This window comes from Schistocerca serialis, chromosome 2 (assembly GCF_023864345.2).
Source record: "Schistocerca serialis cubense isolate TAMUIC-IGC-003099 chromosome 2, iqSchSeri2.2, whole genome shotgun sequence".
In the NCBI taxonomy this organism is placed as follows: Eukaryota; Metazoa; Arthropoda; class Insecta; order Orthoptera; family Acrididae; genus Schistocerca; species Schistocerca serialis.
Genome location: NC_064639.1, coordinates 827,867,822 through 827,880,984, shown reverse-complemented (window position 1 = coordinate 827,880,984; position 13,163 = coordinate 827,867,822). Strand labels below are relative to the sequence as shown.

The following is a 13,163-nucleotide window of genomic DNA, read 5'->3' as shown; positions in this document are numbered from 1 at the left end:
ACACATAAAAAGACAGTTGTAATTGACAAGCTTTCGGAGCTAGTGGCTCCTTCTTCAGGCAGAAGAGTTGGAGGGAAAGGAAGAGGGGTGAAGAAAAAGGACTGTGAGGTCAAGGAAAAGGGGTAAATTTTGGAAAAGTCACCCAGAACTGTGGGTCAGGGGAGACGTACCATATAGGATGAAAAGGACAGGAAGCTACAAACAAGCCTGAGCCCATCGACAGTGTCAGTAGAGAGACAGGTCTTAGCAGTCACGAAGACATCAGAGCCACAATGGTTACTAAAATTAATAAATCCCTAAGAAGTCTAGGAAAGTAGTTAAGCAGTTGTCAGCATCCTACTTAGACAAGGAACAGGCTACATTTAGTTCCATTATAATGGATGTAGAGCAGTTATTGACAAAGTTTAAACTGACTGTAAATCACTCTGGAGAAGTATGCGCTGAGTAAGAGGATTAAGGATGGAAAAGAACCACTGTGGTTTAACAACAATATTTAAAATATGCCAAGAAACCAGAGCTTATTTCAGTTCAAAAAAGAATGCAGAAATATTGACAGGCTAAAGTTTGTAGAAATTTGTGCATCTATAAAAATACTGATGCATGAAGCATATAACAACTTCCAAATCACTAAGCTGGTCAAAGGTTTCTATCCAGTCACTGTTGTAGACTAGTGTGGTGTGGCAACTGAAGGTAGCAAAATGAAAGTTGAAGTTTTAAATTTTGCATTTAATAAATTATTGATGCAGGAGGATCATTCAGACATGTGATCTTTTGAATGTCCTACAAATTGCCATATGGAGGAGATACGGATAAGCATTCCCAGCACTGAAAAGCAGTTGAATGATTGAAAACAAATAAGGCACCAGACCCATGTAAAGACATACATGGAAAAATGGGCTAATACTCAAATGTAAAAGCTTAGAGATCAATGTTGCCATCTGTTGCTGGGTACAGGAACTAACAAAATTGACACTGATCTCACCCCTAAATATCACAATAGCATATTTAGGGGTGAGACCAATGTCAAATTTGATAGTTCCCGTACCCATCAACAGATGGCAACACTTATCTCTAAGTTTTTACATTTGAGGGTTACCCCTTTTCCCCACACATGTCTTCATATGGAATCCCAATTTGGCTTTACAGTATGTACTCTTCAGCACTGACCCCTTACTTATCTTGCATGTCATGAATCTCTCATCCAGCAGAAAGCCCCAAGTGACTGGAAAAAGCATGACCCCATAAAAGAATGGACCCAAAAAATTGTAGTGCAATATCTTTCATGTCGGTTTGCTGTACAGTTGCTGAGCATATTCTAAGTTTGAATATAAAAGACAGCTACACTAATGATCGAAGCAGGATTTCATTTAATTATAAGATCAATAATACACAGCCTTCAAACAGAAAAGCTTCTATCCACAAATCAACAAGGATTTAGAAGGCACCACTCTTGTGAAACTCAACTTGCCCTTTTCATGCATGATATCCTGTGAATTATATATGAAAGGCAAAAAGTACATTCCATATTCCCAAAAAGCATCTGACACAGAGCCATACTGCAGACAGTTAATGAAGGTCTGAATATATGAAATATGTTCTCAAAAACGTGAGTGGCTCAGAGACTTTAATGTAATCCATAACATAGTCCTAAATGGCAACTGTTCATCAGATATAACAGCATTGTCAAGAGTGTCTCAGGGTAGAGTGATCGGACTGCTCTTGTTCTCTATGTACATAAATGATCAACAGAGTGTTTGCTTATGATGCTTGAGTATACAGGAAAGTGTCAAAATCCAATGATAATAGAAAGAGACAGGATGACTTGGATAGTATTTCTATTTGTTGTGATGAATGGCAGTTTGTTTTACATGTGGAAAAATCTGTCTTAATGCAGATGACAGGATTAACAATCTTGCACTGTTCAAATACAGCATTAGTTGTGTGCTGCTTGATACTGCTAGTGTTGATTAAATACTAGGCCCAATATTTTACAGTGACATGAAGTGGAACAAGCATGTAAGATTGGTTGTGGGTAAGGCAAATGCTCAACTTAATCTGTTGGAAGAAGTCTGGGAAAGTTTAGTTCATCTATAATGGAGTCTGCATGTAACACAATTGTGCAAGTCATTCGTAAGTATTGCTTGAGAGTTTGGGAACAGTCCACATTAAAGGAAAATATTGAATAAATTCTGAGACATGCTGCTGTATTTGTTACCGGTAGGTTCAATCAACATGTGAGCATTATGGAAACACTCCATGAACTCAAATATATGAATTCCTGGAGGGAAGAAAGTGTGCTTTTCAGTAAACACTACTGAGAAAGTTTACAGAACTGTCATTTGTGACAGACTGCAGACCAATCCTACTGTCACCAACATATAACTCCCCAATGACAAAATGGGACCTTGCCTGGGTGCTTGGTTCACTGTCACATTCCTGCACCCAATACAGAGGTGACAGAAAAATTGGAAGCTCTTGGTGTACTACTTCATTTGCTTCTGCACTCAACTGTTAACCTTCCTAATCAAATAAGTGGCAGCTGCAGCTGTAGCTGTTGCTTTACTGTTGAATATCAGCAACTTGTTCTGCTGACAGCTGTATTAATCAAGCACAATGTTGCAACATAAACCACATCAGTGACAATCAGCTGTTTGGTACTCACTGCTTTCCTCTGACATTATTTGAATGGTGCCCACAGTAGAAATTATACTGTTCCAAAAGCAATTCTATACCATTAAATGGGTTTATTGAGTTGCCAGGCTGAAATTCAAATTTTCCCATAAATAATTTTTGTTGTGTGCAAGAATAAGGTCTGCTTTACTAATGTTCATGGTTGCAAATAAAACTATTTGAGTTGCCACATCACTTACCGATGATCATTCTGAATTTAGTCTGGAATGAAAATAAGGTATAAACAAGAATAAAGACGTTTTCTCATCTGTTTGGGCACATCATTTAGCCATGTAATTTTGTAATGACATGACTGCAGAAAATGAAAAATGTTTTATTATAAATGTAATTTACACTGAGAATACTCAAACTGGATATGATAATGGCAAAGAGCTCTTAATGTGTGAGGATTGATATCCCTTTCATATTCTCAGACAGACATACTATATACACAGTCCAGTCTACTGTCATGCCACTGTACATTTGTACTCCGCTAACAGAAACAGGAAATACTTGTAACTACATACTCTGCCAATATTCATCCAGGATGCCCTCCAGATAGGCCAAAACTATCTTTATGTGTGACTGTATGCTCTGAATGCATGAATTATTTGTAGTCCTGTTAAGAGTTCATAGAACTCGTGCACTGCAACATCAATTACGTAGCAAATGTCAGTCATTTCCTACAAATATTGACAGAATTTAATCCTACAATTTTTGGCTCAAATTGGGATTACTCGCAGTCAAGCTGGTATCAAGTAAGTTGCAGCTTTTGTCAATTTATAAGACAGGGGAAGTAGGGGAACATTTGCAGATACATTTTTGACCGGTTGCTTTATTCTCAGCTTGAAATTGAAACACAATTCTTCTATTTCATGCAATTCTACTCCACTGACAAATTTCTTAGCAAAACAGCCTTTTTTAAAAAAAAGAAAAAAAGCTGTGTTGCTACAACTGCCAAAGAATAATCATATGTACCTAAGGGTGACAAGTTTTTCTTTTCTTTTTTTGCTTGATTTCACACCCACAAGGCCAATTTAATTGGTATCTGTGGAGGGTACATTAGCATATCTGTTCTTATTCTGTAAATATTTATTGTGTATTCTTGTTTTCTGACATGTTCCACATCCCAGAGCTTTACAGGGAAAAAATTACTGTTGTGTTAAACATCTTGAAGTGTTATGGCAGAAGTGTTTACCAACATTTCAGGCTTCAAAGTCATTTCATTTTTGTTTCTCAACAACAAGGTCTGGGTAGTGCGTAAAAATTGTGCTGCAAGAGAATGCATCTGAAATTCTCAAAGTAACGGTTTCATATCAGATTCCAGTAAAATGAAAATTGTAACTTTATCATGCAACAGCAAATCATTCTCAAACTTCTCTATAGTCCCTGACTTAGGATAAAGTTTGCTCTATTCAAACCTTTTGATGAATTTCCACTAATCTCTAACACAATATCCAAATTTTCCAGCCACTCACATAAAATCTTGAGAGAAAAAGTATCAGAACTGGAATATTTATAAACCTGTGCTTCTTCAGGTAGTACAGCTTTAAGTAAAATGTGAAACGTTATCATAACATGCAGTAAAATTGGCAAATAATGTTGCAAAAGAAACATTTCTTGAAAGTATTTCTGCTCCTACCTCTGCCATTAGTGATTTTTCATTCACAGTAATGAAATTGTTGGCAATACAGAGACATAGTAAATGATGTATGGGAGCTAGATTTTGTGACTATTTTCCGGGAGACTTTTGTGAACATATAGTCTAATATTTGCTATACCCAATACTGCAAAAACCAAATACTAGTTTACTTACAGTTTTATGAACGATTATCAAAGTTAAAAAGATATAACTCTAGTTCCTTTCACCACCAGTGGAAAGCCTGTTGTTGTGATTACCCGTCATCACAGTTCTGTATTGAGCCAATTTAGTGCATCTCTGATATGTAAAAACTTTGATAGCAATAATGTATCACATTTCAAAACAATAATGAATCACGATATGGTCATTATTGACTTGAAGTGTTTCATAAAGTTGGCAAAGTATTAGTTTGTACTGAAATTAGTCAGACGGAGCCTGGATATTCAGTGCTGATCAATGAAACATTATTGCACATATTATTTGATTTAATGCAAACAATAAAGTCAGGTACAAAACAATTTCTGAAACATAAAGTGCACTAGCCATCAAATAGCAACTGAGTAACTAGCAAAATTAACAACAAATGCACTGCTTTCCCATACGTAATGATTCCACAACCAACTGTTCTCCCAAAACAGAACCTCACCCAGTAATTTCCGACCAAATAATTCAATCTATCCATCTCTGTCAACAAGCAGTAAATACTCAATGGTCTTTCTGAATTCCCTAATATTTTTAGAATTCCCAGATATTTACGGGTAAAAGCAATTACATCAGACTTCCATATTTCCAGCGAAATTGTCTGTTGTAGTCATGAGTCAAGGGATAAAGTGGTGATTGCTAGTTACAGAAAGGAATACTAGGGGGCTGAAGAGATGATGTTCACTTTCCAGTGTCAACTTCACTGTTTTGCAATATAGAAGATACATCTACATGTATATTTTCATAATAGCTGGCAATGCATTTGCTGCATTTATGAAATGACAGTATTTTACAAGAAAACTGTAAGGGATATCAGACCCAATTTATTCCAGAATGTTTGTCATTCTCACGTGGATTTAAAGAGCCATAACATGTCACAATCAAAAATTTAACCACAATGTAACAAAATATTTGACGTCACAAAAGGTCATGGCTATACATAGCATCAGCAAATTAAGTATGTGATGTTCCCTCACTCACAATGTTGTAGAAACTGCCATATAAATTGCAGATTATATCTCTTACAGCTCATGGAACAGGATTTTCAGATATATTTTCCAGCAGGTCATTTGGAATGGTATGCTTCTGATAATAGTTTGTAGTTTTTGTGGATTATATGAGTACTATTTTCAAGTTCTCATTATTTGGCCTCGTATCCTAAGCTCCTGTCATCAAAAATATTTAAAACTAAATTTGTGTTTGCAACATTATTTGTGGATTATCCTTTATTGTTTTCATTATAGTCCTGCGTATCTGTGATATAAAAAAGAAATTTATTGCTTCTTTTGGAAATGCCATGTTAAACCAACACACAGATAACACCGAGTTCTTGGCAATGAACACTTAACATCTGTAATATATTTATGAGATGTCACTCATCGAATCAGAAATATGACATTACTCTGCAGCAATGCCAAAACAGACACACTGTTCTGAGTGCAGAAACTTAAGTCAGGATTCACAGCAACACTACAACACTAAAAGTTCACTTGATAAAAAGTGTAATTTCATGTACGTCCCCACTCTGTTGATCAAAATAGCAACACTACATACACTAACTTATTTCTTTTCAGAGCATAAACTAGAAACAAAATAATGATCATCATAAGCAAGATTAAAAATTGTGAAAAAATGTCTGCCCAACAGTCCCCAACAATCAGTCTTTTTTTCTCATCCCATCTGGTAAGTCTCCCCTGACCCGGGGTTCTGGGTGACTTTTCTGAACTGTACCCCTTTCTCTAAACCTCTCCAGTCATTTTCCTTCACCCCCTCCCTTCCCCTTCAACTCTTCTTCCAGAAGAAGGGAGCCACTGGCTCCGAGAACTTGTAAAAATTTAAATCCTTTTTTGTGTGTGTTCCACTGCCACTGCTTGGTGAGTAGATTTTTTATCTTCACATATTTAGTTTTAACTGTAATTATTTGAACTATTGTGAATATTATGAGTCTGGATCTTTCAAAATTCAGTTCTACAGACATCTACACATATTTACACTCACCTTGAGTCCAGAATACCAAGAATTTCAAAAATTATCAGCTCAAACATTGTGCATGACAAGGAGAACGTAACAGAAAATATAAGCTGCACCAGGGTATGGTGAACTTCATAGTCACGGAAAAGCTGCTTCACAAAAAACACCCATCCTCCAACAAAGAATAATATCTGAAAAATCAAAAGCTCATAAAGATATGAGACAAAGCTACCAATAAAATTGAAATTACTTAATTATTTAGAAAAATACATTCTAAAATTTGTGCAATGTAAATACTAGTTGCTCAAAAATTTTGTAATATTTACTTAGTATTCAGTATGACTCACTGTAAGTTGATGAAGTAAAGGAAATCAGTAAGTGACAATGTAAAGAAGACATCTGAAAAATATTTAGCTGTATTTATGAAAATGATAGATTACTACTCACCGTAAAGATGACTTATTGAGTTGCAGACGCACACAATGAAAAGGCTGTTACACACTGAGCTTTCAGCCAAAGCCTTCTTCAGAAAAAGGAAAAAAAACACACACACAAGCAGGCACACCTTACGCACACGATTGCTATCTTCAGTTGCTCCGGCAAGACTGCAACTTTTGCGTGTGCTTATGTGTGTGTGTATTGTGTGTGTGTGTGTGGGGGGGGGGGCGGGGAGGAGAGAAGAGTGTGGTCTGGCAAAGCTTGTAGCTTGTAGGGACTGTAAGGCAGCAAGACAAGGCTGCCAGGCAAAGCATCAGGGAGCTGTGGGGAAGAAGGGGTGGAGGGGGGGGGGGTGGGGGGGGTGAAGATGAAAGAAATGGAGAGAGGAGAGGACTGGTGGTGGGTGTGCTGGCAGGGAGCAGGGCACAATGAGGGTGAGGGGATATGTATTTGGAGAGGCTGTTAGAACAGTGGGGGCAGAAACTGTCGGGTGGAGGGTGTGGGGACAGTAGGTTATTTTAAGTTGAAGCCAGGGTAATTTTAGGGGTGGAGAATGAGTCTTAAGGATAACTCCCATCAGAATAGTTCAGAAAAGCTGGTGGTGGAGGGGAGGATCTACATGGCTCGGGTTGTGAAGCACCCATTGAAATCAAACATGTCCTATTCAACAGCATGTTGTGCTACAGGATGGTCGACTTTACTCCTGGCCACAGTTTGGTGGTGGTCATTCATCCTGGTGGACAGCTGGTTGGTAGTCATACCAATATAAAAAAATTTGTGCAATGATTGCAACAGAGCTGGAATATGACATGGCTGCTTTCACAGGTGGCCCAGTCTCTGAAGGAGTAGGACAAGCTTGTGACAGGACTGGAACAGGAAGTGCTGGGTGGGTACATTGGGCACGTCTTGTGCCTGGATCTTCCCCTGTGGCAAGGGGTTCAAGCTGAGACTGACCTAGGGATGGACTACGATGTTGTGAAGGTTAAGCAGGCAATAGCTGTTGCCCATGTCTCAAGGTTGTAAGTCAAAACCGGTAATACTCACTAACAGTAAATTTTCTATTTCAGTCACATCTTTGGAAGTTTAGTTCTAGAAAACCTATGTGTCTAATTAAATGCAGTGGAGGCCAATTTTACTCTCACATTTATTTCTCTTCCTGTCCAGCCCATTGTCTTCAACTGTCCTAATACAATAGCTCATTAATTAGTTTATAACTTGATACTTTGCAATGTTTTGTTGTACATTATTTCAGACATGTAACAGATCTTCATGTCTACTTTCAAGCTTGATCTATTGACTTCTTTCATCTTTTGTTGAAGTTTACAAACAGTACAGTTTCATCACTGAATTGAAAGTGTTTGCGATATTTTCCATTAACACACTGAGTTTAAAGATTTGAAAGCTGTTGTGAATAGTTCTGGTCATATGGAATATCGTTGTCTGTCTCCACCTTAGATTCTGAATTTCTCACTGTGCAGATGAAGCCCAATGGAAACTACAGCACTGACATACATATGCTTTAATATACTAATATAGGTTGAATCACTGTCTTGTTTCTCAAGTGTTGTGCAAATAGATTTTCTTGAAAGTGAGTGAAAAGCCTTCTCAAAATTCGTGTATCCATGACAAAATTGAATTCACGCACATTAATCTGTTCTACAATTTCTTTCATAACAGAAACGGCATCACTGTGCTACATTCACTTCTAAAACAGCATGTTTTGTGAGCCATATCAAAAATCAGTGTTTTTTACACAACAGGTGACAATTTTAGTGAATATTTTGCACATTAAGCAATGGAGGCTGATAGAAACTGATTTTTTTTCTTGTCTGTTTCCTTTCCTGTGGTGTAGAAGAATTACAGCATTAATCCAGTTTTGGGGAATGGTCTTACTCCACAGAAATACTGTAAATAATTTTACAAGTTCTTTATGTACGTATTACTTGTCTCCAGGTTCCATTGCCATTTCTACTGATGTGCCAGATGCTATCCCCTTTTCTTTTACTCCCTTTTTTTCCTTTCTTTCAAAAGATAGCTTTTTTAATACTTAATCTGTCATTAATTCTGAAATGTCATCATTGCCATCACTAGGTAACCTGTGTTTCTGGTTCATCTCTTAACTACACAATCATATAGGGGAATATTAAAAACACTAGTAAACTTTCTCTCTGTTATTAGTTACTGTGGCATTCCCATCTGAAATGATGATATTGGTTTGCTTTCTCAAACTCCTGACATTTTCAACTGTTTCTCTTATCATGTTTTCACTGTATCCTCTTACAGTCTCTCTAGTTTTTCTGAATAGCTTTCATTCAAATTCTACCATGTTGCCACTGCCATTTGATTGAAACACTCACCTTCTCTTTTAATAGTTGTCACGCTCTATTTGAGATTTCCATTTCTTTAGGTCTCTTTGTTCCAACATCTTCTGCCGTTTGATAAGTAATACAGGTTAAGGCGAAGTTTGTGATGCTAGTCCATGACTAGCCTACAGTAGAGTGCAGTCTTTCTATCTGTTGTGACACTAGGAGAGTGAGGGTGATGATCCAATCACACCAGCCACCGTTTACCCTCACACAGATCCTCAGTATTCATTTGATAGCAAGCTTAGTGGACCTAGGGCTGTCCTGCAGGGGCTGAGGAGTACATGGGTACATCCCCACCCTATCCGGTACTGAAATCAGGACCTCCAGGACCAGAGTCTAATGCCCTACCCACTAGACCAGCATGGTTATATTTCCATAAATTTCTTAGTTAATTCCCATGGCCATCTCCAGGAACCAGCAACAAAGGAGCACTCCTCTCATTGCAGATTGGAATAACTGAACTGTATCCTTTGCCAGGGTTCCAACTACTTATCTTTTGCCCATAAATTAGGAACAACCTGTCCAGAATCCTTCCTACCACTCCCAAATTGGTATCCCATTGTCTATCCAACCTATGCAGTATCCTAGTGCATCCTATTTGATAATGTGAACATCTGAAACTGAGAAACATACTGGTAGAATAAAAAATCTGCTTCAGTTGTCAATAATTTCTTATTTATTACACGACCAGTTTCAAAGTCTAAAGCTTCATTTTCAGGTGACACCAACAATTATGGAGACATAAATGTGTGATGGTTGGGCCAGTCTATCGTAGGGGGTCACAGCCACATTAAATAAATGCCTAGGAACATAGAAACAGCAATTGCATCACCCATCTCAATAGCTCCTTTTCTTACTGGTTTGATGGGGCCGGTCACAAATTCCTCTTTTGTGCCAATCTCTTCGTCTCAATGTAGCAGTTGCATACTACAGCCTCAATTATTTGTCGCATGTATTCCAGTCTCTGTCTTTCCTAACAAATTATACCCTATACATCAAGCCGTGCCGACCTGTAGACCACCAGACACCCACAAGCTCAGGTGGGCAGGAGCAGGCAAACAGCTGCTGTATGGACAGTCCTGCAGCCATGCCAGGTCATATACAACAGTTCTGCACTGGCTAAACAACAGGGCTGGCGAAGAGGTTCATGTATGTGCAGAACATGTGTAATATGACCACCTGGTGGATAGCCTAAACTAGCTATGCCAGCCCATGAGCAATCAAAAGTGCACCCAGGATCACCCATGCCATACAGGCCAGTTATAGAACAGCCTCCTCCAGTATAATAAATGTTATTTCCTAATGTCTTAACACATGTCCTATGAGCAAGTTCCTTCTTCTTGTCAGTGTTTTCCGTATGTTCCTTACCACACAAGTCTGCAGAGCACCTCCTGATTTATTGTTTTATCAGTCCTCCTAATTTTCAGCATCCTTCTGTGGCACCACATTCATTTTCCTGTTTTCCCACAATCTATTATTCACTATCATGCAATGCTGTGCTTCAAATGTACATACTCAGAAATTTCTTCCTCAAGTTAACACTGATGTTTGATACTAGTACACTTCTCGTTGCCAGGAATTCTCTTGTTGTCTGTGCTAGTCTCCTTTTTGTGTCCTCCTTGCTTCATCTGTCATGTGCTATTTTGCTTCTAAGGTTCTAGAATTCCTTAATTTCATCTACTTCATGGTTCACAATTTTTAATTTTTAATTTATCACTAATGTCACACCTCTTACTCCTTATAGCTTTTGTCTTTCTTCGTTTACTCTCAATTCCATACTCTGTACTCATTAGACTGTTAATTCCATTCAACACATCCTGTAACTCTTCTTCATTTCACTGAGGAAAGTAATGCCTTCAGCAAATTTTATTATTGACATTGTCTCACCCTGAATTTTAATCCCACATTCTTGAACCTTTCTTTTATTTCCATCACAGAATGGACAGTAGGGACAAAATACTACATCCCTGTCTTACTTCCTTTTAATCCAAGCACACCAACCTGGGACTTACATTCTTATTGTTCCCTCTTGGTTCTTGTGCATATTGTGTATTACCCATATTTTCCTATTGCTTACTCCTATTTTTTCACAGAATTATCAACCTACTACAGAAGTTAACCTACAAACTATAGAAGTTAAAAAAAATTGTCACATGGGTTCTACTAATGTGGATCAACCAGGTGATACACCAGTCCGACACACTGACCCAGCACATCATAGCCCAAACTCGTTACAGAGTCATCCACCTTATCATATGCAGTGAAAGTGGTCACTTTATATACTATCTCCATATTAATTTCTGCACAGAACTTTATGTGGGCATGGTCATCAATTACCGGTCCATCCAAATGAATAGCCATTACCAAACAATGGCCAAGAGCAGACTTGACAACCACCCTACCCCAACACCAGCTTCTCTGAACTGCACAGATGGGAGCTGCCTCTGAAACACATCTTTTGACCTGTGTCCTCCTGAGCTCAGTCTTCACTAGCCCCTACCCCACAACTACCTAACCCTGACCTTTGACCTTAATTTCACTCCTCTTGCACTGACACCCTATTCTCCAAATCTCCCTCTTCCTCTGTTCTGTCTCCTCCTCCCAAATCACCCTCACCCATCACCATTTGCAACACGCAGTTCCCCCGACTGGTTGCTAGAACATGCTCACTTGTGTACATTCCTCTCCCGTGCACCTGCTGCGTCTCCCTCCCAACTGACACAACAACTCAAAGCAGTCAAAGTGTACTGCTGACAGAGTCAACCGGAACAATATAGGCAGACAGCGTTTGCCTTTTTTTTTTTTTTTTTTTTTTTTTTTTTTTTTTTTTTTTTTTTTTGTGAGTGTGTGTGTGTGTGTGTGTGTGTGTGTTAGGACTATAGGAGTGTCATGAACAAAACTCACACACATTTCCTTAGTGCAAAGTTAATTTAATCCACGTGTTGTAAGGATACATACTTCAAGTGATGTAAGTTTCTACACTGTGATTTTTCCAGTCTCAAAAAATGTTTATCCCAACTTTCATCATGAGTTCTGTTTCTCTCACAAACACAGAAACCTATGACCTTTTTTAAAAAAAAAAAAGAAACGAACAGCCTTTTGGAAAGCTGTACTCTTTACCTGAACAGAATCAACGTTTGCTTATTGTTCTATAAAAGCACCAGTGTTGAATAGCTGATTGTTATAACATCAATAAAACAGGTACCTATGCTTGTCTATAGTTTCCTCTAGGCAAGCATGCCATTTCCTTCATTAAGTTGCCCCAGACCTAGGGATAATATTGATATTTTAATTATATGCAAAATCACTTGAAAGCAACGCCAATATTGTAGACAGTTTCAATCAATGGTAAGAGAAAGGAAAAAAGATTAGTGTCTAATGTTCCATTGGCAAAAGGGGAGATAGGGATGGAGCACAAGTTCCGATTAGAGCACAATGGGAAAGGTGATCGTCCACGCCCGTTCAGAGAAACCAACCTGGCATTTCCCTTAAGTAGTTTATGGAAATCATGGAAAATCTAAATCTGGATGACCAGACATGGATTTGAACTGTCATACTACTGAATGCAAGTCCAGTGTGAGTGGCAAGAGCCAACTGATTTACTCTTGCTGTAGTCTCATTTCCAAATATCTTTCAATCGTTAGTCATTTAGCAAACTGGTGAGTGATGTCCCATACTTCTCTGCCAGGTATTGCTCACATTACAGGGGAACTAAATAATGCCACACCTGTATGCTGGAGAACACAGATTCAATGTAACACTACTTTTAATACGATCGCGCAGTTCATATTCCACAGTTAGTTAATACAAAGTTTGGTAATGCAAGATTATTATAGCTTTACGTCGCCGCATTTTGTATCGCAACAATATTAAGT

The 13,163-nt window shown here is 38.2% G+C and overlaps 1 protein-coding gene across 2 annotated transcripts in view; it reads right to left on the bottom strand.

The window, feature by feature from the left end:
* LOC126458089 (Golgi pH regulator A) overlaps positions 1–13,163 on the bottom strand; it is a 105,347-nt gene that overhangs the window by 91,614 nt on the left and 570 nt on the right. For both annotated transcript variants that reach the window (XR_007585573.1, XM_050094907.1), the window contains exon 2: positions 6,512–6,675. Coding sequence is in view for 1 of the 2 variants with exons in the window: in XM_050094907.1 (XP_049950864.1) it covers positions 6,512–6,675 (164 nt within the window). In the remaining variant the exon portion in view is untranslated. The remainder of the gene's footprint in view (positions 1–6,511; positions 6,676–13,163) is intronic.